Source organism: Aquila chrysaetos, chromosome Z (genome assembly GCF_900496995.4).
Source record: "Aquila chrysaetos chrysaetos chromosome Z, bAquChr1.4, whole genome shotgun sequence".
In the NCBI taxonomy this organism is placed as follows: Eukaryota; Metazoa; Chordata; class Aves; order Accipitriformes; family Accipitridae; genus Aquila; species Aquila chrysaetos.
The window spans coordinates 18862505-18886627 of NC_044030.1; the positions used below are offsets into that span (position 1 = coordinate 18862505).

The following is a 24123-nucleotide window of genomic DNA, read 5'->3' on the forward strand; positions in this document are numbered from 1 at the left end:
CTCTAGAGTCCATAAGTGTATTGAATGATGCTCTAAGTCAGATAGAGTCTCAAGGGAATGTTTCTATGAATTCAGCAAGCTCTGAATCAGTGGTTTCTTCATCTGTTGACATAGTAAGTACCTCTGACTACCAGATGCGCTCCAAGTTAGGTGAAAACCTTGAGCAGAGAGACTTGTGTTGCTGATCAGCTTCTACTCTGGCTTGCTGTCTGCAGAAGGAAAGGTGGGGTTTAAACTCTGAAGTGAGGAAGCAGAACAAGAAACATCTCCAGACTCCACTCTTTATTTTTCTTATTGATGATGGGAAACCTTAAGGCTAAATAGACTGAATAATGGAGAATGCAAGTACTTGTTAAGTTCAGTAAGCTTCTTTAGTTAGGGTATTGTTCAGAAGAGGGGCAGGGGATGGGTCTTGTTGGAAAACATGGTTTTGCTCTGGCTCCTTCTCTATAAATAGATATTTTTTCCTCGTTTCATTCTTACTATAGTGTTAATTATTTCATTTGTGGTTTGTTTTAGAAAAAATCTTACGCATTCCTGGGAGTGGAGCTGCATGAAGTTATACTACTTAATTCTTGAACTGCTTACAGCAAGATATAATGCACTACATTAGGGTTGCTTGTACTGCAACAAATACATTAATATTTTATGATATATTTATTACTCGTACTTTAAGTTTACATGTGACTATAAAGAAAATGCTCAAACATGAATTTTGTTTGATATGAGAATTACAGAGAGAATGCAAGTGCAATATTAACTATTACGAAGTTTCATTTTATATTGACTTTTAATTTCCAGGCAAGCATTGTTGGCCGGGAATTGGCTACCAATGTGTATAAATATACTCACTTAGAGCCTATTCTATATGCCCTTGGTGTGGGAATGTCAACTAAGGATCCAGATCATCTAAAATTTCTGTTTGAAGGAAGTGAAGACTTCTGCTGTTTACCTAGCTTTGGAGTAATTCCTGCTCAGACTTCAATGTTTGATGGTATTCCTGCTCTTCCAGGACTAAATATTGATCTTGCAAAGGTATGGAAGAGTTAAGTATCTAATTTTGTTTGTGCTTTATGTAACTCTAAGGTGACATTAATTAGTATAACATTAATAAGTTCCCTTTATTCTTAAAAAGGAAAATTCAGTGTATTGTATTCTTACATCCTAAGAAATTATTCATTTACTTCACTTGTATAACCTGTGTTTTCCTAAGATGGTATGAACGATCAATTTTTTGTTAAATTTTAATTTGTATTCACTTTGCTTTTATTAAACCACAAAAGTTTAAAACTTTCTCTATAAATATTTTCCTTTGGGGATGAAATTGGAAAATCAAAACAAAAAACTTGTGGTGGTGTGTTTTTTATTTGCTTGTTCTGAACACTTTCTAAAATAACTGTATATTTCCTTGCAATTGTGATGGGGGAAGATACAGAATATATTGATTGTTGTTATAGTGCTGCCTTTCTTTACATAGATGCTGCATGGTGAGCAATATCTGGAACTGTATAAACCATTACCAACCTCAGGTCAGTCCTTTTGTGTTGCTGATTCACTTTTCACTATGACAACAGTTCCTGTAGCCATATTATAAATGGAAATAGGGAAGGTCTGTTTCCAGTTGGATTTTTTGCATATTCTTTTTACAAGAGGCAGGGGAGAAGGAGGCAACCTGTTGCATTATTAAAGGAATTCTTGGGATTAGGTGTTGCTTTTCTATAGTGTACTTAGTAAACTCATGCCTAATCTTTGAGGTAATAAGCAAATACACTACATGCTGGTGTATTACTCATATAATTTGATACTAACTAGCAGAACTTTTAATTCTTTCTGTAAGGTTGTATCATAGAACTTTTGGGATGTTTACCTAAAATTCTTCAACATTGGTTGCTTCTGTGTGCCTGTAAGAGGGTAAGATTTAAATTATGTATGTAAAGGAGGAATGGAAATCTCGATGAGGAGGCTAAAAACCAATTACTTTTCTTCCTGTCAAAATTCTCAATATATTAGTTACTACAGTAGCAAGCTTCCCAGATTACAACACTTGAGAGGTGCTCATTAGACTCATTCAGGATATGCATGCATGTGTCTGGGTTTCTTCATCAGTAGTTTTTAAAAATTAAATTTTCCAGAGTGAAGAAGGAAGAAAAAATCTTGCAAGCCACAGATAAATGGGATAATTTGTTGTTGAAACAAAAAGGAGATGTGTGAAAGTTATATTAACTTCAAAGAAGTCTGATAATTAATAAGGGATTGCCAGGACTTCATAAAGATTTTTATTTTTCCATTCCATAGGCTGATTATATAAACATATATGGTTACATATCTCTCTAGAGCAATAACATCTTTAGAGACAAACTTCATAAACCCACAGGCCCAGGCCCTGACCCTGACCTGAGCTTCTCTTCTGTAGAACTGTAGTTGCCTCAGCCCTCTTGAAATTTGTGGACAATCCTTAAGTGATTGGAGCTATCTTTGAAGTTAGTGATGTGTTTGAGTCTGAAATGTGATTTGTGTTTAGCTCTGAATACATAAACTATAGCAAGTTTCTATTAAAAAAGAACAACAAAACTTAAAAAAAAAAAAATTCATCACATCTGCAACCCAAGATTTGCAAAGATTCCCAGACACTTTTATTATAATAATGATGATTGTGATTACTATGACTATTACTATGATTATTGCTACCATTATTATTATTGTTAGTAAGAAAGTGTAAAGAGTGATCTGTGGACTTCATTCCTGAAGCAAAACCTTACAATATGTATGTGTTCTTCTTTTCTTACAGGGCAATTAACTTCAGTTTCAACCATTGCCGATATTCTCGACAAAGGATCAGGAGCAGTCTTGCTTATAGACGGTAAGAAGGTTTGTAATTTTTGAAGGGGATGCAGTAAAATTTGGCAGGCTCAGTTTTTAACGAGCTGTACCAATAACTGCCAGCCTTTCCACAGTAAAGACTGTTAGCTTATTAAATTTCAATGAGATCTGAGAAATGAGCTAATTAGCAATAGCTGTGTAAATATATAATGTAATTGTTCTTGGGCAATTAACGTACTGAAATAAGAACACTCTCTTTGGAAAAAGATTTCAGAGAAGGTTTGGTTTTTTCCTATGTAGGTAGAATAGTGCACTATGCAAACTGAACAAAGCTCTTTAATAATAAGACTTAGTCCTGTCTGAAGACAGCCATTTTAGATTCTGCCACCCTTCAGCAAGGGGGTGTGTGTGCACATGTGTGCGTGTGTTTTGTGGGATGGTTTTGCAAGGGTCAGTCATATGTGTATGTTGTGTTGTGTAGACTCATCTGCAAAGCAGCCATCTTTAAGAGTATGTCCTGTGTTCTTTTTTTATGTCTACATTATTCTTTTCTAAACAAAACAAAACAAAGCCCCATTTCCTTCCACTTGTATCCAAGTTAAAAGATCAGAATGTCTCCAGAAGTTGATAAGTTGTCATTTTCAGAACTTTGATATCTCTAGGTGTGGTTATACCAAGGTCTCTTGGGAAATTGGAGTGCAAAAGTAGGTTAATAGGCAGTGAATCTCTAAACACTCTTGAATTTTTCTTCCTTCAGTGTACAGATAAAATTGTAAAAAGGTCGTTACTGTCCCTTTGTTCCTCCTAGTTGTGTTTCACTTTTATACCAGGCTAACATTAAGCCTGTCTGTTTCTGCAATATGCAAAAGTTCTTTTTGTGAGCAGAGTCTTAGTAGGTTTTAAATTTCTTCCAGAACTGGAAATGAACATTACTAGCAGTACTGTAAATTTCAGTCTAAGGTGTAAGGGAGTGGAATAGGCATGAACTGGAAATAGGAAGCTGAATCTTGATTCAGTGTAAGAAGTTTAACTTCTTCAAAAGAAGGAACAGGTAACCTTAAACTAAAGCTTGCTCTGGAGCTCTTTTCATACAAGGTATTAGTACCGCTTTTTGTATGAGTTAGTAATGTGCTTTACACACTAGGGATTCTTAACGGCTCCTAATACATCATATTTCATGGCACAATTCTATCATATTTAAATAAATTGGTAATGCAGTGTGAGATCCTGAAATAAATACTAATTTCAGCACTGTGTTGTCAAATATTTTTAGCACCTTGAATGTCATCAGCATTTTGATAGCTCATTTTTTAATTTTAATGCTTTCATATAGATAAAATCCATTATAATGTTATTTGAAACAGATCATTAGTTTTCACTAGTCAGGAATTGACTTGAACAGTGCAACATGAAAGTGTGACCATTGTCCTTTCAGTTGTTAGAATGAGCTTTGTCATGTTTGAAGCTGAACTTTTCTCTTGTAACAACACATGCTAGCTTTATAAAAAAGGAGATCAAAGACAATATATGACCTTCCTCTTGTTGTCTTTCAGTGAATACCTATTGTGGAAAGGACCTAGTGTGTTATAATCAGTTCTCTTTGTTTTTCGTTGGAGCTGGAGGATTTGGTGGAAAACGAACATCAGAAAAGGCCAAGGTAAATTCACGCATATTTATATTTGAAAAAAGCATATAAAAACTTCTCTCAGCACTGCAAGAAAAATATTTGCTATATCAACTAGGAAGGATAAACTAGCATTTGAGCAGTGTGACGGTACAAACTCAAATGGAATTTAAATACTTCGGTTCATTGAAGAGCCTGACTTAAAAGGTACTGTTCAGGGCGTGGGAAACCAACGGGTTTTTTTGACAATTAGGGAGGAAAGTGAACTGCTAAACATGCAACTGATGAGATATTCCTATATCCAAATATTTGAAATTACAGGTATGGAATACTGTAATGGAAAACAGAATAGGGGATTCTCTGGAAAGTGTTTAGAATCTAAATTCTGTGGACTTGGAATTAGAAAATTGTGTCTGAAGTTAAAATAAAATTGAAAATCATATAAAATGCATGATGATGTGGACAGAATGCTCTTCTAGAGGATTCATATTAAATCTTTTAGAAGAGGGTCTTTTGAAGTCGACAGTGTAGCAGACTGTAATCGGACCCAATTTGACCCGATTAATTCTATGGAAGTGGTAAAATCTGCTACATCTTGTACTTTGGGCTGTGCTAAATTCCTTAAAATCCTACTTCTGTAGATCAGATGGAAGATGCTATCAGTTCAACTGTCCAATTTGGCAAGAGTCTTATTGACTCTTGGTTTCATGAAGCCCAAATGTAAGCTTTGCAAACAAAAGAAACTTTATGTGTCTTGATTTTATGTACTTAGTTACTCACAATCACACTTTGCATAAATGAACAGATGAGGAAAGTTACTAATTTCTTGTTATAACCTATCTTGGGAAAGGTTTTGTTTTCTCAATCTACTTTTGATCTGAAAAAATTTTAGAGACCTCTTGGTTCAGAACAAGAACAGAGAAGTGGCTTTTATTTGTAAGTCTTGGTTTTCTCAAGTAGATTTGGGGAGCTTTACCTCTTTTATATGTAGCTTTAAGAGCAGATTTTTTGGCTGCTCTTGTTTGAGCATGGGCAGCAAGGAGACACAAAGAAGTTGAGATTTTTAGATACTTTGTCTAGGGGCCTACTACTGAGCTGTTGGATTATGCCAACTAGACTTATAACTGAGTCCTGATTTAAACCTGTCTCAGCTCTGCCGTCATGATCACATTTCAATTTCTGCCTCAGTGCTCACATCTCCAATTGGGAATACATGGTCTGTGTGTCGTCTGTTGAGCATTACAGTGTGTTCTGCTGCTCCACCTCAGAGATTTTCTTTGCTTCTGTTTAAAGGGGTGGAGACGGCTATTTATACTTAAAAATAAATTGATACTTAGTGATAATCTCATGTGTATGTATACAGCGAGTGTTCATGTTTAGTTTAGTAACTTGTTTTTCATGTGTTAAATTTGTGCTAATAGGTATGATCATATGTTAATATTGCAAGTTGTTGCTCTAGTAAAAAGACTAGCTTAGTAAAAATCTGAGAAGTACTCAGATGTGTGGTCTTAGGTTTGAACTTGAAATTGCTGGAAGAGATCTCTAGGTGTAGCTCTTTATACATCTATGTGTTTGCATGAAACAGGCTTGGAAAGCATAAAGAAGAAAAGAAAGAAGTAGCATTATAGTTTCTCACTTCCAGTGGAGTGGAACTCCTGCACTTTGAGAGTGAGTTAGCAAATGACAAACAATGTCAATGAACATGTAGTGTGTATGTCCAAATGCATGAAGTTGCTATTCAGGTGCCTGACGTATAACTGTTGTCTACTTCAATACCATGTTTAAGGGTAGCGCCAGCTATGACTGAATGTGGTTATTGTGAACTAGAGCCTTGAGGCACTACAGTAATAAACAGTCAATTGAATAGAGGCTATTTTAAGCTCAGTATTTTTGAAAACTTATAATGAAATACCTAGGTTTTGTAGGTCTGTAATACTGTATGTAATGTTCTTTGGGATTTTTGTATGTAAACTTACAGGTTTTTTGACTTAAATCTATATTAATTATATAGAAGTTTTCCCATACATAACTTTAAAATCAAATCTTGAAATGCCTGCTGCTTCAAAGAGAAATGGGAAAAGCCTCTGTATAGTATAAAAAATTCACAGAGCATTGTTGCAGACAGTGTATAAAGGCCCTTGATGGAATCCTTAATTCTTAATTCTTCTGTAATCAGATTTTATAATAGTGCATGTAAAAAAAAATAGTGGTTCAAAGGAAATGTTGCTAATCTATAGTGGTGGCATCAGTGAGTCCAGTGTAGTGCCTTGGCATTTTTTAGTTAAACATTGCACTTTAGGCAACTGCAGCTTCTTCACTGTATTTAGTGAAGTATGAGAAAGCTATATAAATGATTTTACATTTTGAAACAAGAAGAATGCCCGTTTCAGGCAGCAGTCCTTCTTGTGATAGAAGAAAACAAAATGTAGTCTAGTTAAGACAACATAGTGATAGCAAATTCAACAGAGGCCTCTGCACACAAGAGGCCAGTTTCAAACCATGAATTTTCCAGCTTTGACTTTGCAAACCTTCCCAATTAAAAAGACTTTCACATCCCTCTGTGCCAAAAAGAAATCCCAAGCTGATCAGACATATTTTATAATGTGTCTTTGTCATTTTGCACATTTATTATCTCTGCAAACTAAGGAGAACAAATTTCCAAGTTGAGGTCTATGGTGAGGAACACATCGTGTAAGTTATGTCTCTGCTCTTGAGTTGGGGTTTTCTTGCCCTACTGGCAGAGGAGTTTCCTTAATTATTCATATGTTGGCTAGTTTTAACATCTTAATGGCTTTGTAGGTCAGGTTGAGTTTCTTTGAACCAACTGGAAATGGATCGGCAAGCCATTCTTGTTTTGAAAGCATGTTAGGTAGTGTCCTTGTTATCAAGCTGATTAATGTGTAGGTCCATTACGGTTCTCTGAAGTGACAAAAGCAGAAGTGATGTTATCAAGTCTTCCACGCAAGAGGTGGGTTTGCTCTGCTGTTCATAAACAGGAAGGTGGCTTTGCTGTTATTAAATGTGAAACTACACAGCACTTAGTTTCTTTTAATTTCTCTTTTCTTTGGTAAAGAGTTTACACAAACTAAGTTTAAGTAGAATTACTACAGGTGAGAGTCAAGTTACTTCCTTTCATTTTAGAGCTTATGTCAGTTTCTCTTTGGTTTTTTTAATTTGTTTTGAAAACCCAAGAAGGAGAGAGGAAAAAAAAGATTTCAGCTACTTTAATAGTTTTGAATTGGTTATGGTGTTCTTTGTGTTTATCATGATCTAGGATGTTCTCTGACAGTCTCTGTTGGTAAAGTTTCTATCTTCAAAACTGAACAATGAAGCTGTAGATTGCACAAGGAACAGCTTTTTTACAATAATGTGGGGCATAATAATGCAGCATGTAATTGCAAAAACAAAAGAAAAAAGTGCAAAACAAAAAAAGAGCTGGAAGCTCTTAAAGGCCAAAAGTGATGTAGTCCATGAGAGAGATAGTAAATAATTTTGTACTCCATTGAGCTTTTTAAAGTATTATTTTAAAAGCTTCATTTTCGTTTCTGTGTTCCAAAACACTAATGTTCTATGGGACAACTATTTTATCTGAGTGAATAATTCTTGGTTGAGCTTTTTTGGATAGTTTGGAACGAATGTAATCAAACTGGTCAGCTATAACATGTAACTGTTAGCCAGATCTGATGCCTCAGGATCACTATCTTTGTAAAGCTAACCTTGATAAGAGACTTTTTCTGGCCTAAATATCTTTTTCTGTTTGTCTTTAAATGTAGAAAGGGTAGGAGCAACCATAACAGCTTTGTAAATGCTGTTTCTTTTTATACATACCACACATATTCTGGCATGGGTATGAATAAAAGATTTTTGCAGTGAAATATTAATACTACTGCTTTTGCTTTAGGTAACGGTGAATCCACCCAAGAGACCCCCTGATGCTGTAATTTCTGATGTCACAACAGCTGATCAGGTAAAGTTTTGCATGCTCTAGGTGTGGAAGTGTTTGTTTTGTTTGGAGAAAGGAGTCTTATATGATGTTCACTAATAATTCAAATTTTCTGATATATCTCAGGTATTTATATATGTATATTTTGGTGTATATATGTGTGTGTGTTTATATTTATGTATAATGTGAAGCTAAAATTTGTGCTAGGTTAAGTTATGACTGTGTTCAATGTACTATCTAAAACATTATTTTCATAGGGCTGATGCAATTTTATAATCATTTATTACAAAATTCTGCATAGAAGGAGGAAATAAACATTTGTATTCTGTTGTAGTTAAAAAAAAGAGGTTCAAAATCTATGAAATTTACAACAAATTGTGCAAGCAAACACAATGTGACAAAAAAAAGTGCTTAAAGTTCACAGTTTTGAAAAAGTTAAATTTTTCTGTTAGTAGTAGTAGTCAGGGAAAGCTGAAATACTGACGGATGCCTGTCCAAGTGTGTTTCCATCTGTCCACAGTCCCACTGGCTCACAGACATCTACTTTCCATAAGAAAAAACCTGAATAAATAAATATTCTCCTCTGAAGGTAATCATATGCAGGTGTCAGACAAATAGGACAGGAAAGTCTGGAGCTACGAGTATTAAGACACTGAGTATTATTTTCAAAAGCAACTTAGTCCTGGCAGGAGGCTGTAGTTTTTGGAGTTGCAATTAAAATGTTGAGCGTCAGCTGAACTGTGGTAACTGTGATGTCTGCTTAGCCTCTGATTATATACAAATTAAACTTAAGTCTCATCCAGCTGATTCATGTGCTTGAGGTCCAAGTTAGCCCTACCCACTTAAACCAGTAAAGAGAGCCTAGATTACCATTTCTGTTTCTATCACTGATGTACTTGCTGCATCCTAAAATTCACAGCATCGGTCTAGGAGGTACTGATGTCTAATTCTTCAGAATAGGCTTCATCGAAAGTTGGCAAGGTAAGCAAGGAGCCAGGAATGGTGAAAGAGTACTGTGTTCCTAGGAGGTGGTTAAATGTAGTGCAACGTGTTCTCTAGCAGCTGGCACTTTGTTAGATAAGATACGGCAACCCTAATGGCCCAGTAGTTCAAAGTATTTGCTTTGCATGTTGGAACACTAGTTCAGGTGCTCCTCTGTGTGATTATATTGGAATTGATTCCAGGTCCATCAATTTTCAGATGACATTTATGATCCCGTTGTTCATACGGTAATCTTAGTTTCTGAGCCTTAAACTCTTATGTCTAGAATTGTTACTGTGTATAAAATGCTAAGTTCATGAGACAAAAGAAGATGGTAGTGACCTTATAAGACAGAAGCTGGGAAGCTTTGCTACTGCAAAATTGGTTTTTGGAAGTAAAGGAAGTGGCACAGAGTGGCCACCACACTTGTTTTATTTTAAGATCTACTGTGACAGATGGATCTATAAAGAGAATTCTTCTCCAATTAGATCTTGCAGGAGCCACAGCCAGCGGACTTTGAGAATCGCAAGAATGCTTATCTGCCAAATTATTCAGTAGCATCTGTGCTTAAGTGATGATGCCTGTGTACAGGAGGGGAAATGTGTAGAACTTGGGAACTTTATGGGCAGGAATACAGACTTTCATGTGAAGGACAGCTTGGGAAAATGTTAGCAAGATTTTACATTTATGTGTCTGTGGAATGACACATAACTGCCTAAAATGCCTTCTGAAAATGGAAGCTGGCACACAAATTGCATCAAAGTTTCTGAAATTTTTTTTTTCTTCGTGTTTAAATGAAAAAGGTGTTGGCAGAAATGACTGTTGCCATTCAGCTATTGAATTAGTATAGAGTACAAGACAGACTGAAAGAGTCAGTTTGCAGACGGCATTTGAGTTATCTTGAACTGTATTAATTTTCAATGATAGTTGTGACATTCACCACTCAGTTCTTGTGTTACCACAATTACATGTCTAAACTGCTTTTCATAATTAGCAATTTTCCCCCCTTAACTTTTCATAGGATGATCATGTAATGAAATTCTGATAAGTAGACCATCATGCATATTTTAAAAATGTCTACAGTGATGACTCCTGTCTTTTACAGAAGTCAATGACTGTGGTTATCTTGAAAGTTACATTCAGTTCTAACTCAACTACCCTGGGTTAAGTTTTTCCAAGAGGGAGAATGTTTTTTACATGTTTTCAAACAGGAGGATGCACAGAGGGCTAATAACCATTTTTGCCCTTCACCATGTGTTCAGCAGAGTGGAGGGTACAGCCACCTACAGTTCCTTGAAAAATGATTGTGTTATGCCAGTGACCATTGACAGAACAAACTAATCCTTTTAGTTAGTGGTATCAAAGACTAATAGCAGGCAGTATAATAAATGTTTCAAATCTGTACCCATTCCTGTGAAGTTCTTTAAACACCAACCAGTGCTTATGAATGAGTTGCAGTACCATGGTGTAAGCTGGTTAAAGATGAAAAATGGTTAAGAAAAATTTAGAAGAAGTATCTGCCCTTCTAAAAGGCTTTAAGGCTTAAAATTTGCATCCTGCTGAAGAAGAACATAAAATATTTCTTCTGTGTGTTCATGAATTTTCTGCAAAGAACTAGGTGACATTTTTTCCAACTTGCCCTGTAGAGATGTGCATATGCTGTGATATTTTTCTAGCTTGTTGTCTCCGTGTAACCTGAGCTATGCTTTACTAGATATACTGCCATAAAGCTTTTGAATAAAATAGACCTTTTGACAGAAGATCAAGAAGTCTAGAGGGTGTTTGACTACTAGCCATTTACCATGAAATGAATCATTCAATTTCAGCCCTGTAGGGAATGTTTAATATAGTTACAGAGTTTCAGTATCACCAAGCTACTCTTGTCCTGTCGATTTTCAAACCAGGGGTTTAAATTAATCAAACAAACAGATTTTGCTGAATGGTTCCCAATGCAATTAAGAACCACAGGCAGTGAATGACCTGTATGTCTGGAGACTTTTGTCTCTGTAGAGTTTTCTTTTCAGTCCCTTCCCAAATGTGTTGTTTTCTTGGGAATTAATTTTCTGATGACACACAAAATAAGCTGCAGTGGGTATTTAAAGTGGATGATGTCCAAGTGTTGCAGGTCACTTTTGAGGAAGGAAACAAATACGGAGTCTTCAGTTTGTTGGAGGCTTTCTGTGGGTTTTTTTTTGTTTGCTTGTGGGAAAACTCACAGCATTCTGATACTGTGCAGGTTGCCTCCCAAGAAATAAACTGTTCTCTATCTTCAAATATCAGAATTAATATTCAGAATACACAATGTTGTGACAATAAATAAACAGTATAACAGTAGCCCATAAAATGGAATTTTTCAAGAAGTTGGTTCAGTTTTATTATTCCATGTCTCTTCCTGCTTTCATCTGAAAGCTACCTGTCCTGTTTGCCTATATGGAAAAAATAAAGCTGTAACATGTGGAGTTTGCAAGACTTCCAAGTTTGTGTTAATGTCAGCTCATGTCAGTAAAATGTCTAATAATTTTAAGAAATGGTTGCCAGTTGAAAAATTTCTTTGCTTGCAAAAGTATCCTGTATTTCACTAAAGCAGTCTATTTCTTTAAATTCTAACTCTGTGTGTTTGTTACTGTCCTGGGTTCAGCTGGGATAGAGTTAATTTTTACAGGAACCTGGGAGGTGGGGGGGCATAGCCGGGGCAGCTGACCTGAACTAGCCAAGGAGCTATTCCATACCATGTGACATCATGCTCAGTATATACATGGGGAGTGGGCCGGGGGGAGGGCTCTCCGGCTCTCGACTTTCGGTGGGGGAAGTGGCGGAGCGTCGGGTCCCGGGTGGTGAGCAGTTGCACTGTGCATCACTCTTTTCTGTATACTCTTTCATTAGTACCGTCGTTGTTGTTGTAACTTTTTTTGCGTTGTCCCAGTAAACTGCCCTTATCCCAACCCTCGAGGTTCCAGTTTTTTTTTCTTTTCTCTCCTCCGTCTCCCCCCTATCCCACCGGAGGGGGCGGGAGGAGTGAGCGAGCGGCTGCGTGGTCCTTTGTTACCGGCTGGGCTGAAACCACGACAGTCCTTTTTGGCGCCCAACGTGGGGCAAGAAGGGTTGAGATAACGACAGATCTGGCCAGAGCGTGTTGAAACAAATTTGTCATACGCATTCCTTATATTAGATAAATAGATGTTAGTCACAATGTTGATTAATTTGTTTACATGGTGGCGTTTTGTAGGTCCTTATATGCTCTATGTATTGCCTGTAGTTACGTTTCTCACCTCTGGGAGAGTGATTGGGATTATCATTTTGCTGTACTGGGCAATGTCGACTTGTGAAATGATTACATCACTGGTCATGAGGTTAAGCTGGTATCTGTATGAGGCAGTGATATCATTTCCATACTTTGGGCACCTTCTATCGGATTTTATTGGTAATTACAGCCAATCCATGGGGGAGTTAGGGGGGGATACTTCCCCCCGTCCGTTCGCCTCCCTTTTCTCCTTCCGACTAATTACAACAGCTTTTGAGAACTTTGAATATCCTTGGGATGCACAAGCCACTGTGCTGTTAGTGCTATGCCTCCTGAATATGTTTCAGGTCTTGTTTAGGGCTACAAAAAGGCTCTTTAAGAGTACCACCCAGAGATCTGCCCCAAAGCTGGATATTCATGGGTGGCACGGCATGTGGGAGGATATGGGCAGGTATCTAGAGAACTTCTCACCCCCAGTGGCTTGGAAGTTCACTCCCGAACAACTACAGAACCCTCATGAAGTGGTAGAATATTTGAAAGAAAAATGCTGTGGCTATTCCAAAGACGTACAACTCGCTGCACTGTGCTGGGCCCTGGCCAGTATCTACCAAACACTGCTTGATATTATGCAGCACCCTCAGGGAGAAAAGGGGGAAAAGATGGAAAACAGGGCAGCAGGCACCGTGGCTACCCCTACCCCGGCAACAGGCACCGTGGCTACCCCTGCCCCGGCAACAGGCACCGTGGCTACCCCTGCCCCGGCAGCAGGCACCGTGGCTACCCCTGCCCCAGCAGCAGGCACTGTGGCTACCCCTGCCCCGGCAACAGGCACCGTGGCTACCCCTACCCCGGCAACAGGCAGCGCGGCTACCCCAACCGCAGTGACGGATACTGCAGCTAAACCAGAGAACCAACCTGTGCCGGTATCAGTCGCCCCTGTACAGAAAAAGAAACACACAAAGAAATCAGTTCGCTCAGTGAGAGATGAAGATGAACCAGGGTCATCACGAGAACAGGAGGAAGAGGCAGAACCTGAAATAATCACCTGATCTCTATCCCTGAGTGAGTTGCGTGACATGCGAAAAGATTTTAGCCGCCACCCAGGTGAGCACATTGTTACCTGGCTGCTCCGATGCTGGGATAATGGGGCTAGTAGTGTGGAATTAGAGGGTAAGGAAGCCAAGCAGTTGGGATCTCTGTCTAGGGAAGGGGGCATCGACAAGGCGATTGGGAGAAAAACACAAGTCCTCAGCCTCTGGAGGCGACTTCTGTTAGGTGTAAAGGAAAGATACCCCTTCAAGGATGAAGTTACATGTCACCAAGGCAAGTGGACCACCATGGAGAGAGGTATCCAGTACCTGAGGGAATTAGCCGTGCTGGAGGTGATTTATAATGATCCAGAAAATGCGCAGTCACCCATAGACCCAGATGATGTCCAATGCACACAACCCATGTGGCGGAAGTTTCTACGAAGTGCACCACCAACCTATGCCAACTCATTGGCAGTAATGTCCTGGAAAGAAGGCCATGGACAAACGGTGGATGAATTGGCTGTCCAACTCCGGCAATACGAAGGAAGTCTCTCTTCCTCCCTACGGGCCTGTGTCTCGGCTGTAGAGGAATTGTCCCGAGAGTTCCAGCAATTCAAAGTGGATATGTCTTCCTCCCCACCTGTACAGGCCCGCATCGCAGCTATTGGGAGTAAGCATTCCTCTGCCCAAGAGAGAGGAGAGAGAAAGTACACACGATGGGCTAACCTGTGGTTTTACCTGCGTGACCATGGAGAGGACATGAGGAAGTGGGATGGAAAACCTACCTCAGTCCTGGATGCACGGGTACGGGAGTTGCGAGAAAAAGCAACCAGGAAAGAGGATTCTTCTTGGAAAACTGCTGCTCCAGTTTCCTGTGAGGAGTCCCCCAGATGCAGTAGATGGGCTGATCACATTTCTGATCCTCTTGAAGGGACTTCTGATTCACGGGTGCGAAAAGTGAGTAACGAATATTCTAACCAGGATTAGAGGGGCCCTGCCTCCAGCCAGGTGGAGGAGAGGGACAACCGAGTCTACTGGACAGTGTGGATTCGATGGCCTGGCACATCAGACCCACAGGAATATAAGGCTCTAGTAGACACTGGTGCACAATGCACCCTAATGCCATCAAGTTATAAAGGGGCAGAACCCATCTGTATCTCTGGTGTGACAGGGGGATCCCAAGAGCTAACCGTATTAGAAGCTGAAATGAGTCTAACCGGGAATGACTGGCATAAACACCCCATTGCAACTGGCCCAGAGGCCCCATGCATCCTTGGTATAGATTATCTCAGGAGGGGATATTTCAAGGACCCAAAAGGGTACCGTTGGGCTTTTGGTATAGCTGCATTGGAGACGGAGGAGATTGAACAGCTGTCTACCCTGCCTGGTCTCTCTCAAGACCCTTCGGTTGTGGGGTTGCTGAAGGTTGAAGAACAACAGGTGCCAATTGCTACCACGACGGTGCACCGGCGGCAATATCGCACCAACCGAGATTCCCTGATCCCCATCCATAAGCTGATTTGCCAATTGGAGAGTCAAGGAGTGATCAGCAAGACTCACTCACCCTTTAATAGTCCCATATGGCCCGTGCGGAAATCTAATGGGGAATGGAGACTAACAGTAGACTATCGTGGGCTGAATGAAGTCACGCCACCGCTGAGCGCTGCTGTGCCAGATATGTTAGAGCTTCAATATGAACTGGAATCAAAGGCAGCTAAGTGGTATGCCACAATTGACATTGCTAATGCATTTTTTTTCCATCCCTTTGGCAGCGGAGTGCAGGCCACAGTTTGCCTTTACTTGGAGGGGTGTCCAGTACACCTGGAATCGACTGCCCCAGGGGTGGAAACACAGCCCCACTATTTGCCATGGACTGATCCAGGCTGCACTGGAAAAAGGTGAAGCTCCAGAGCACCTGCAATACATTGATGACATCATCGTATGGGGCAACACGGCAGAAGAAGTTTTTGAGAAAGGGAAGAAAATAATCCAAATCCTTTTGATGGCTGGTTTTGCCATAAAAGAAAGTAAGGTCAAGGGACCTGCACAGGAGATCCAGTTCTTAGGAGTAAAATGGCAAGACGGGCGTCGTCAGATCCCTATGGATGTGATCAACAAAATAGCAGCTATGTCCCCACCAACTAATAAAAAGGAAACACAAGCTTTCTTAGGTGTTGTGGGCTTTTGGAGAATGCATATTCCAAATTACAGTCAAATTGTAAGTCCTCTCTACCAAGTTACCCGGAAGAAGAATGATTTTAAATGGGGGCCTGAGCAACGACAAGCTTTTGAACAAATTAAGAGGGAGATTGTTCATGCAGTAGCTCTTGGGCCAGTCCGGGCAGGACAAGATGTTAAAAATGTGCTCTACACTGCAGCTGGGGAGAATGGCCCTACCTGGAGCCTCTGGCAGAAAGCACCTGGGGAGACCCGAGGTCGACCCCTGGGGTTTTGGAGTCGGGGATACAGAGGATCCGAGGCTCGCTATACTCCAACTGAAAAAGAGATATTGGCAGCATATGAAGGAGTTCGAGCCGCCTCAGAAGTGGTTGGTACTGAAACACAGCTCCTCTTAGCACCCCGACTGCCAGTGCTGGGCTGGATGTTCAAAGGGAAGGTCTCCTCTACACATCATGCAGCTGATGCCACGTGGAGTAAGTGGGCCACACTGATCACACAACGGGCTCGCATAGGAAACCCCAGTCGCCCAGGAATTGTGGAAGTGATCATGGACTGGCCAGAAGGCAAAAATTTTGGAATGTCGCCAGAGGAGGAGGTGACACGGGCTGAAGAGGCCCCGCTGTATAATAAACTGCCAGAAAATGAGAGGCAATATGCTCTGTTCACTGATGGGTCCTGTCGCATTGTGGGAAAACATCGGAGGTGGAAGGCTGCTGTATGGAGTCCTACACGACTAGTCGCAGAAACTGCTGAAGGAGAAGGTGAATCGAGTCAGTTTGCAGAGGTGAAAGCCATCCAGCTAGCGTTAGACATTGCTGAAAGAGAAAAGTGGCCAGTGCTCTATCTCTATACCGACTCATGGATGGTGGCAAATGCCCTATGGGGGTGGCTACAGCAATGGAAGAAGAGCAATTGGCAGCGCAGAGGTAAACTCATCTGGGCTGCCGCACTGTGGCAAGATATTGCTGTTCGGATAGAGAAGCTAGTGGTAAAAGTACGCCACGTAGATGCTCATGTACCCAAGAGTCGGGCCACTGAAGAACATCAAAACAACCAGCAGGCAGATCAGGCCGCCAAGATTGAAGTGTCTCAGATGGACCTGGACTGGCAACGTAGGGGTGAGCTATTTATGGCTCAGTGGGCCCATGATACCTCGGGCCATCAGGGAAGAGATGCAACATATAGATGGGCTCGCGATCGAGGGGTGGACTTAACCATGGACACTATCGCACAGGTTATCCATGAATGTGAAACATGTGCTGCAATTAAGCAAGCCAAGCGACTGAAACCCCTGTCGTATGGAGGGCGATGGCTGAAATATAAACAGTGGGAGGCCTGGCAGATTGACTATATCACACTCCCACGAACCCGCCAAGGCAAGTGCCATGTGCTTACAATGGTGGAAGCAACCACTGGATGGCTGGAAACATATCCTGTGTCCCACGCCACTGCCCAGAACACTATCCTGGGCCTTGAAGAGAAAGTCTTATGGCAACACGGTACCCCAGAAAGAATTGAGTCAGACAACGGGACTCACTTCCGAAACAACCTCATAGACACCTGGGCCAAAGAACATGGCATTGAGTGGGTATATCACATCCCTTATCACGCACCAGCCTCCGGAAAAATCGAACGATACAATGGACTGCTGAAAACTACATTGAGAGCAATGGGGGGTGGAACTTTCAAACATTGGGATACACATTTAACAAAAGCCACCTGGTTAGTTAATACTAGAGGATCCACCAATCGGGCGGGCCCCGCCCAACCAAGACTTCCACATACTGTAGAAGGGGATAAAGTTCCTGTAGTGCACATGAGGAGTATGTTAGGAAAGACAGTCTGGGTTAGTCCTCCCTCACGCAGAGACAAACCCATCCAAGGGGTGGTTTTTGCTCAGGGACCTGGGTACACCTGGTGGGTGATGCAGAAGGATGGGGAAGTTCGATGTGTACCTCAGGGAGATTTGATTTTGGGAGAGAATAGCCAGTGAACTAGGCTGTATGATATTTAACTGCTAAATAACCTGCCAATGTATGTCATTGTATCTATAGTGTCTATATGCCATATCAAGGGTATTACTGTAAGAATTACCCAAATGACTGAAGAATGGACTTTGAAACTGAGCCAAGAACAACAGTGATAGAACTTGAACTGGCGCTCAGCAATTTCCTCAAGATCAACCTCTTCGACCTGCAGACCAAGGGTGTGGGTTGCATCAAATGTACCAGCCAGAAGTTCCAGAGACAGCATACAACAACCCAACACCTCACACCATCTCTCTTATCCTGAAGAAGTGTTACAACAGATGGAGCCTCAAAGTCATGGACTAAATAAAATTGATGGACACATTGGAGGGATAACCCATTGACTAAGGGAATACTATTTGTATGTGTGTGTGTGTGGGGGGGGGGGGGGTGTCCATATACATATATATCTATATATAAGACAAGGAAAGTGGTAGCGGTTGATTGGAAAATGTAAGATCTGGGCATGATGTAAATGGTATAGAATAAGGGGTGGATAATGTCCTGGGTTCAGCTGGGATAGAGTTAATTTTTACAGGAACCTGGGAGGTGGGGGGGCATAGCCGGGGCAGCTGACCTGAACTAGCCAAGGAGCTATTCCATACTATGTGACATCATGCTCAGTATATACATGGGGAGTGGGCCGGGGGGAGGGCTCTCCGGCTCTCGACTTTCGGTGGGGGAAGTGGCGGAGCGTCGGGTCCCGGGTGGTGAGCAGTTGCACTGTGCATCACTCTTTTCTGTATACTCTTTCATTAGTACCGTCGTTGTTGTTGTAACTTTTTTTGCGTTGTCCCAGTAAACTGCCCTTATCCCAACCCTCGAGGTTCCAGTTTTTTTTTCTTTTCTCTCCTCCGTCTCCCCCCTATCCCACCGGAGGGGGCGGGAGGAGTGAGCGAGCGGCTGCGTGGTCCTTTGTTACCGGCTGGGCTGAAACCACGACAGTTACTTACATTGATAGGGAGAAATAGTCATGACAAAGAGGTAGAAAAGACCATTTAGATAGATTTTGAAAAACATGGTGTCTCAGCCTACCATGCTTTGGGACCAGCTGTCTACATGCAGCTGTGCCCCCTGTAAGTCCCTGCAGAGCAGTGTCATGTGAGCTATGACGTGATTTTCTGCCAGAGCTACTTTTCCATGTAACTTGGGTATCTCATGCACATGATACTTTTGCTCTGTGGTTTCCACTGTTAGGAAAATTAGCCATCCTTGCTTTCAAGCATTTTAAAATTCCTTTTTAGAGCTGATGAAACTGAGACTGATACTGGTCTGTTGGAGGAACAGCTTTTTGATACTCTGTCATTTTTAAGTTGCTTTCACTTGGAAAACTACGATAATGTTTTAAATGTTGCAGTCTCTAAAAAGATAAAAATTCCAAATAAAGCTTCCTTTGTTTGTAGTCTTAATCCCCTTTGTGTGCAATGCTTTATGATACAGTTTTCAGTGATGCAGGCATAAATGGTGTGTTTGTTCCCTCTCCTTCAAGAACTCCTTCCACAGGCAGAGAGGGCTTTATGCATGAACTGAGATAACATAGGAAGTCAGTTTTCCAATGTTACTTGTTGCAAGAAGTTGTGTTCTGAGAAGGAGTAATGAGAAGAAAATGATCTCATGGTTAGTGACTGGTTGGAGCTGCAGTTCTTCGACAATGGATTTTTCTTGCTTTGTCCATAAAATTCTTACGGTCTGTGGGCAACTGTTACCTGGCTATCCCAAAGTACTCAGACATGGGTGCTCCCTAATCAATGGCTCATAGGAGAGGATGAGATGATGAAATCTGGGAGTCGGACTAGCAGGATGGTGTCTGAGCATCACAGGCTGAAACTGAAATTCATAGGAGCTCTGTTCTGAACTTGTACAGTGTACTTTGAAAATGTGATGTGCTTTGAAGACGTAGGCCTTCAAATGTTAAATTGCAGAGCTGGAATTGGTTTGTGCTGCTGACAATTATGACCTTTTCTGCTGTCTTACAGTTTCCAGTCTGTAAAGTAAGGATGTTTATAAATGTTTGAGGCATTTTAATTGTACAGAGAGCGTTTAAAGGAGTGGTGTGTAGCATCTGATGGTGATTTTTGAGAATGTGATACAGTGAGCAGCATTAAAAATAAAGCCAATGTAGGGAATATAATGATTCTTTACTCATTCAGAGATTTTTAGAGAGATTCAGTAAATTCATACCCAGATTAATCTGATAGGATTTTAAATATACAAGCTATGTAAAGCCTTCTGTTCCAGGTATAGATCAAGCATTGACTGACAGGGTTTGAAGAAATTGCTGCTTTTTAGTGGTTTGAGTTTTTTCTAAAATATAGTCCTTTTCCATTTTCTCTGAAAGAAGGAGAAAATAATTGGCACCTGCCGTGTTTTGAGTAGTGTCATCAGCAGACTGCAGGAGTGTCCTTCCCTTTCTGAGTCATTCTCAGTCCTGCAATGCTCTTTGCTCCTACTGCTGCTGTCTAGGTATGCAAGTTTAGTTTTTCACTGTGTGAAGTTCAGCTAAAATTGCGGTTCTTAATGTAACAAGAAACAGTTGTGAAGACCATTATGCTTAGATCTAGTTTGTTGTAAAAGAGTGGACTTTGCTGTAAAAACTTATTAAAAAGACATCGTGGAAGGAAAGAGGTGCATGGGAAACATTTAACAGCCTAGTGAATTATTAAACTAAAACCTAGTGTAAAATATTTTCTGCCTGTTGTCAACAGGTTCAGTACTATGAGTCAGTGCTTTCTTTGAGGATGGTGTGATAAGACCTTTACAAGCTTCTGTGTAATTGGGATGTGGATACTTAGCTGTGGAAAGTCATCTTTTATTCTACACAGATTTCATTTGTGTTTTCATTTTAAGCATATGTAAATATTTGTGTGTGTTTTTAGAGAACACATGCGTAGATAGAATAAGTAATCATTAACATTATATGGTAAAAAAAAAAGTTGTTTTTTTTCATCTTATGTTTGCTTCCTTGGAGAGATTTTATACTTATTTTGAACAGATTAGAAGAAAAAAGTTATAGGAAGGTGATTGTTTTGAGTTAAGGTCATTTTTTGAATGAGTGCGTTAAAGTCATGTGAGAGAGAAGGTGATGAAAACATGTGCATGGATGGAGAAAATATGGTTACAGGACTTTTTTTTTATGTCCTGCTTTGTAAAGATTGTAGTACAGCATTGCCTGAAAACATGTAAATTTAAATTAACTTCAGAGAAAGTACAAGAGAGCCTCCTGAGAGCCTCAGGTGATTTTTTTTTTCTGTTTGTAGCTTAAGTAATTTGTTTCATGGTAGAGAAAATGAAGTGCTGCAGTAGGTTCACAGATATGGTGAGCATGCCAGAAAAAAAGTGCTTAACAACAAAGGATGATACAAGCAAAACAAAGGGATGTGAAGCTATTCCAAGGATTTGATAATGTTTTCCTAATTTGTCTAGAGATTTTAGTATGCAGAAGATACTCTGAGAACCCTTGAAATTGTATAGTGAGTGAGCATTTGTAATAGTAATTACTTTAAAAGTTTGTTTCATGTTATGATGCTAATTTCAAGATTTATACACACACACAGCCCCCCTGTGCCCCCAACCCTCCAACCCCCCCAAGTTTATTCCTGTTGGGAGGATCAGAATATGATTCTTTAGTCAAGGCAATTTTAAAAAATAGTTGAGGGCCTGGATTATACTAGAATTTTGTGTGGTAAAACGATTAAAGAAGAAAAGGTACTAGCCTGGCAGTCATTTTGTTTAAACAAGATGCTCTTCATCTTGTTTCCTCCCTTTATCTATGCATGTCTTAGTAAAGGATATAAAATTGTTATTCGATTTGAAGTTCCCCAGACCAAAGTGGTTTGTTCTTTTTGATTAAGAGAGGCACTGTTAAAGGAAAGGCTTCTTGTAGATTTGCCATGCTACTGGAAAATGGCTAATGTTCTGTGAAGCCTGTGCCAGAATATATGAGTTGATTTTAAATTTGAAAAATATGTGGTAGGGATAAACAGTAAAGACACGAATAATGTAGGATGAGGAAGGAGAAAAGATGTGATGCTGTTTTATACCTATTATAGGTATTCCTGTTTATAGCTGTGTATGTGAAGGTATCTTAATTGGACATTTTAGTAGTTCTTATTCTTGAGGGAGTCAAAGGTATTTAGGGAATAGGTAGTGTTTGGATAGTCCAGACCATTAAGAACATGTAATTGCAAATCTAAGGTAGTCCAGGAAACTGTACACTTCTATTAACTACAGTCTTGTTAAAAAATAGAGTCATGTATGATCCAGGTTTCCACAAAATATATTTAGGCATTGGAAACTATTATGAGCAACGTAAACTATTTTGTTTATTTTCCATGTTAGCCTACTTTGAGAAAAATAGTTATCTGGAGGAACAAATAAACCCTTTTATCTTTCTGTGTGTTGGTTTCTACCAATTGCTCCTTCCCAATATCTCTCCTTAGCCTTACAGAGGTAATTAGTTAAAAATGAAGATATGGCAAATGGGGATCTCAGAGTAGCTGCTTAATTTTAAGTACAGTGAATTACTTAAGTGCTGTGCTATATTTGAGCCCTTGAAGCATCAGCACTGCCAGTTTAACTGGAAACATTCATTGTTCTTAATGTAAGTCATAGCTCACTGAAATGTGTAGAAGAGATTTGTAGCTGTTTTTTCTTCATGAGATTACTTGACTGCTTGCTTGTACTTAAGCTGTTAGGTAAAGTATACGTACATACATGTACACACACATATGTACATGTATACGTATACACATAATTCGTAAAATAAGCTCTTGGGAAGTGCTCTTTTTCTCCCCAGTTAGAAAGGAAAATATATGGATACTTGGCTTCCTTTTTCATTAGCTTTACCACTGACCTTTATTGCAGTCTGCAGGCAAGATTGAAAAATTGGCACAGACAGGTTGGATATCGCCTTTTCTTTTGTGGTCTGGCAGAACTCCTAAATTGTTAGGAAATGAGACTTGACAGTTTGTGTTATTAATTGGAGAACAATCTAACCATATTATGACTGACTTCAGTCTAATGCCCCACATCAATTGACTGTTGTCATCCTCCAGGGATGCATCACTTTTTCTTTTTTTTTTTTTTTTTTTTTTTTTTTTAATGCTATCACTCAAGACTTCAGGAAATGTCATTATTCGACGAATATAGAAAGTAGAGCCAACAAGACTTTAAAACAATTCTGTTCTCATGTGGAATGTAATTTATATAATGAAGTAATACCAAAGACTGTGGTAAATGAAAAGAAGTTTGTTGGCAGATCTGACTTGGCTGCACTGAATCTGAAATAACCTGCTGGGTAGCTGTTTTATTCAGTTCAGCCTACATGTTTTCTAGCTGTGACCAGTGCCAGTCTAGTTGTTGAAAGTACAAAAAGACAAGCATTGTCTCCCATATTCATGTATCAGACTTTTAGTTAAATACATTGATCACATTTAATTCTCTGAGCCTAATTATTTCCTAAATGTTACATTTATTTTGTTAGTGAAGGACAAGTATTTTTTACTGCAGTAATTTTTAAAAGCATTTGGTAGAAGTATTGTCTCCCAAGTAGTACTTATTATCACCTCAAATAAATGGCTAGTTCTTTTTACATCTTTAGTAAGCAACAGCTGCATTGCTAGATTTAAGTTGAGATTTGAGCTTAAAACAGAAATTTGTCTATTTTTATCATACATAAATAAATTTTCCAGTACTACAACTAAGTGTTACTTAGTTTGAATTAAAATGTATTACAACAGCTCCTTTGTAAAATAGCCTCCTGACAGCTTTTGTAAAAATTCAAATTAATGGAAGAATGAAAGTGAGACCTTAAAATTTTAATTTAGTTAAAAAGTTATTTAACTATTTAATTTAATTATTTCACATCTGGCAATTTTTATTTTCTCATTCTCAAGAGTAGAGATTTGCTGTTAGATTTTAGACTTTTGAAAGAAAACCTCAGTAATGAAGGGTGATACTCTGTAGAATTCTGTCAAGAGCAAATCTTTAAATTGTCAGTTTTTCATTTTTTTAAAAAAAAAGGAACTAAGGGTCTGTTCCTCATGAAAAGTCTCTTTCATAGTGCTATAACTTTGATATTGGTAGCATTAAGGCCTTAGACAGCTCTTAGCAAAGAAGCTAGTGGTACATCAGAGCTGCTCATCTCTACCTTTGGACAGTGGAAACACAGTTTTAACAACTACTCAGAGGAAGAGTGGGGGCAAATGAAGACACAGCAAGTCAGAAAAGCAGCATGTGCATGTTCTTCTCTGAACCCCTGCTGCTGTGGGTTTTTT

At 39.7% G+C, this 24123-nt stretch overlaps 1 protein-coding gene across 2 annotated transcripts in view; it reads left to right on the forward strand.

The window, feature by feature from the left end:
* The window catches only part of HSD17B4 (hydroxysteroid 17-beta dehydrogenase 4), a 74387-nt gene that overhangs the window by 25997 nt on the left and 24267 nt on the right, over positions 1 to 24123 (forward strand). For both annotated transcript variants that reach the window (XM_030003691.2, XM_041120718.1), the window contains exons 12-17: positions 7 to 113; positions 802 to 1035; positions 1478 to 1529; positions 2789 to 2860; positions 4374 to 4477; positions 8346 to 8411. In XM_030003691.2, coding sequence (XP_029859551.1) covers positions 7 to 113; positions 802 to 1035; positions 1478 to 1529; positions 2789 to 2860; positions 4374 to 4477; positions 8346 to 8411 — 635 coding nt within the window. The remainder of the gene's footprint in view (positions 1 to 6; positions 114 to 801; positions 1036 to 1477; positions 1530 to 2788; positions 2861 to 4373; positions 4478 to 8345; positions 8412 to 24123) is intronic.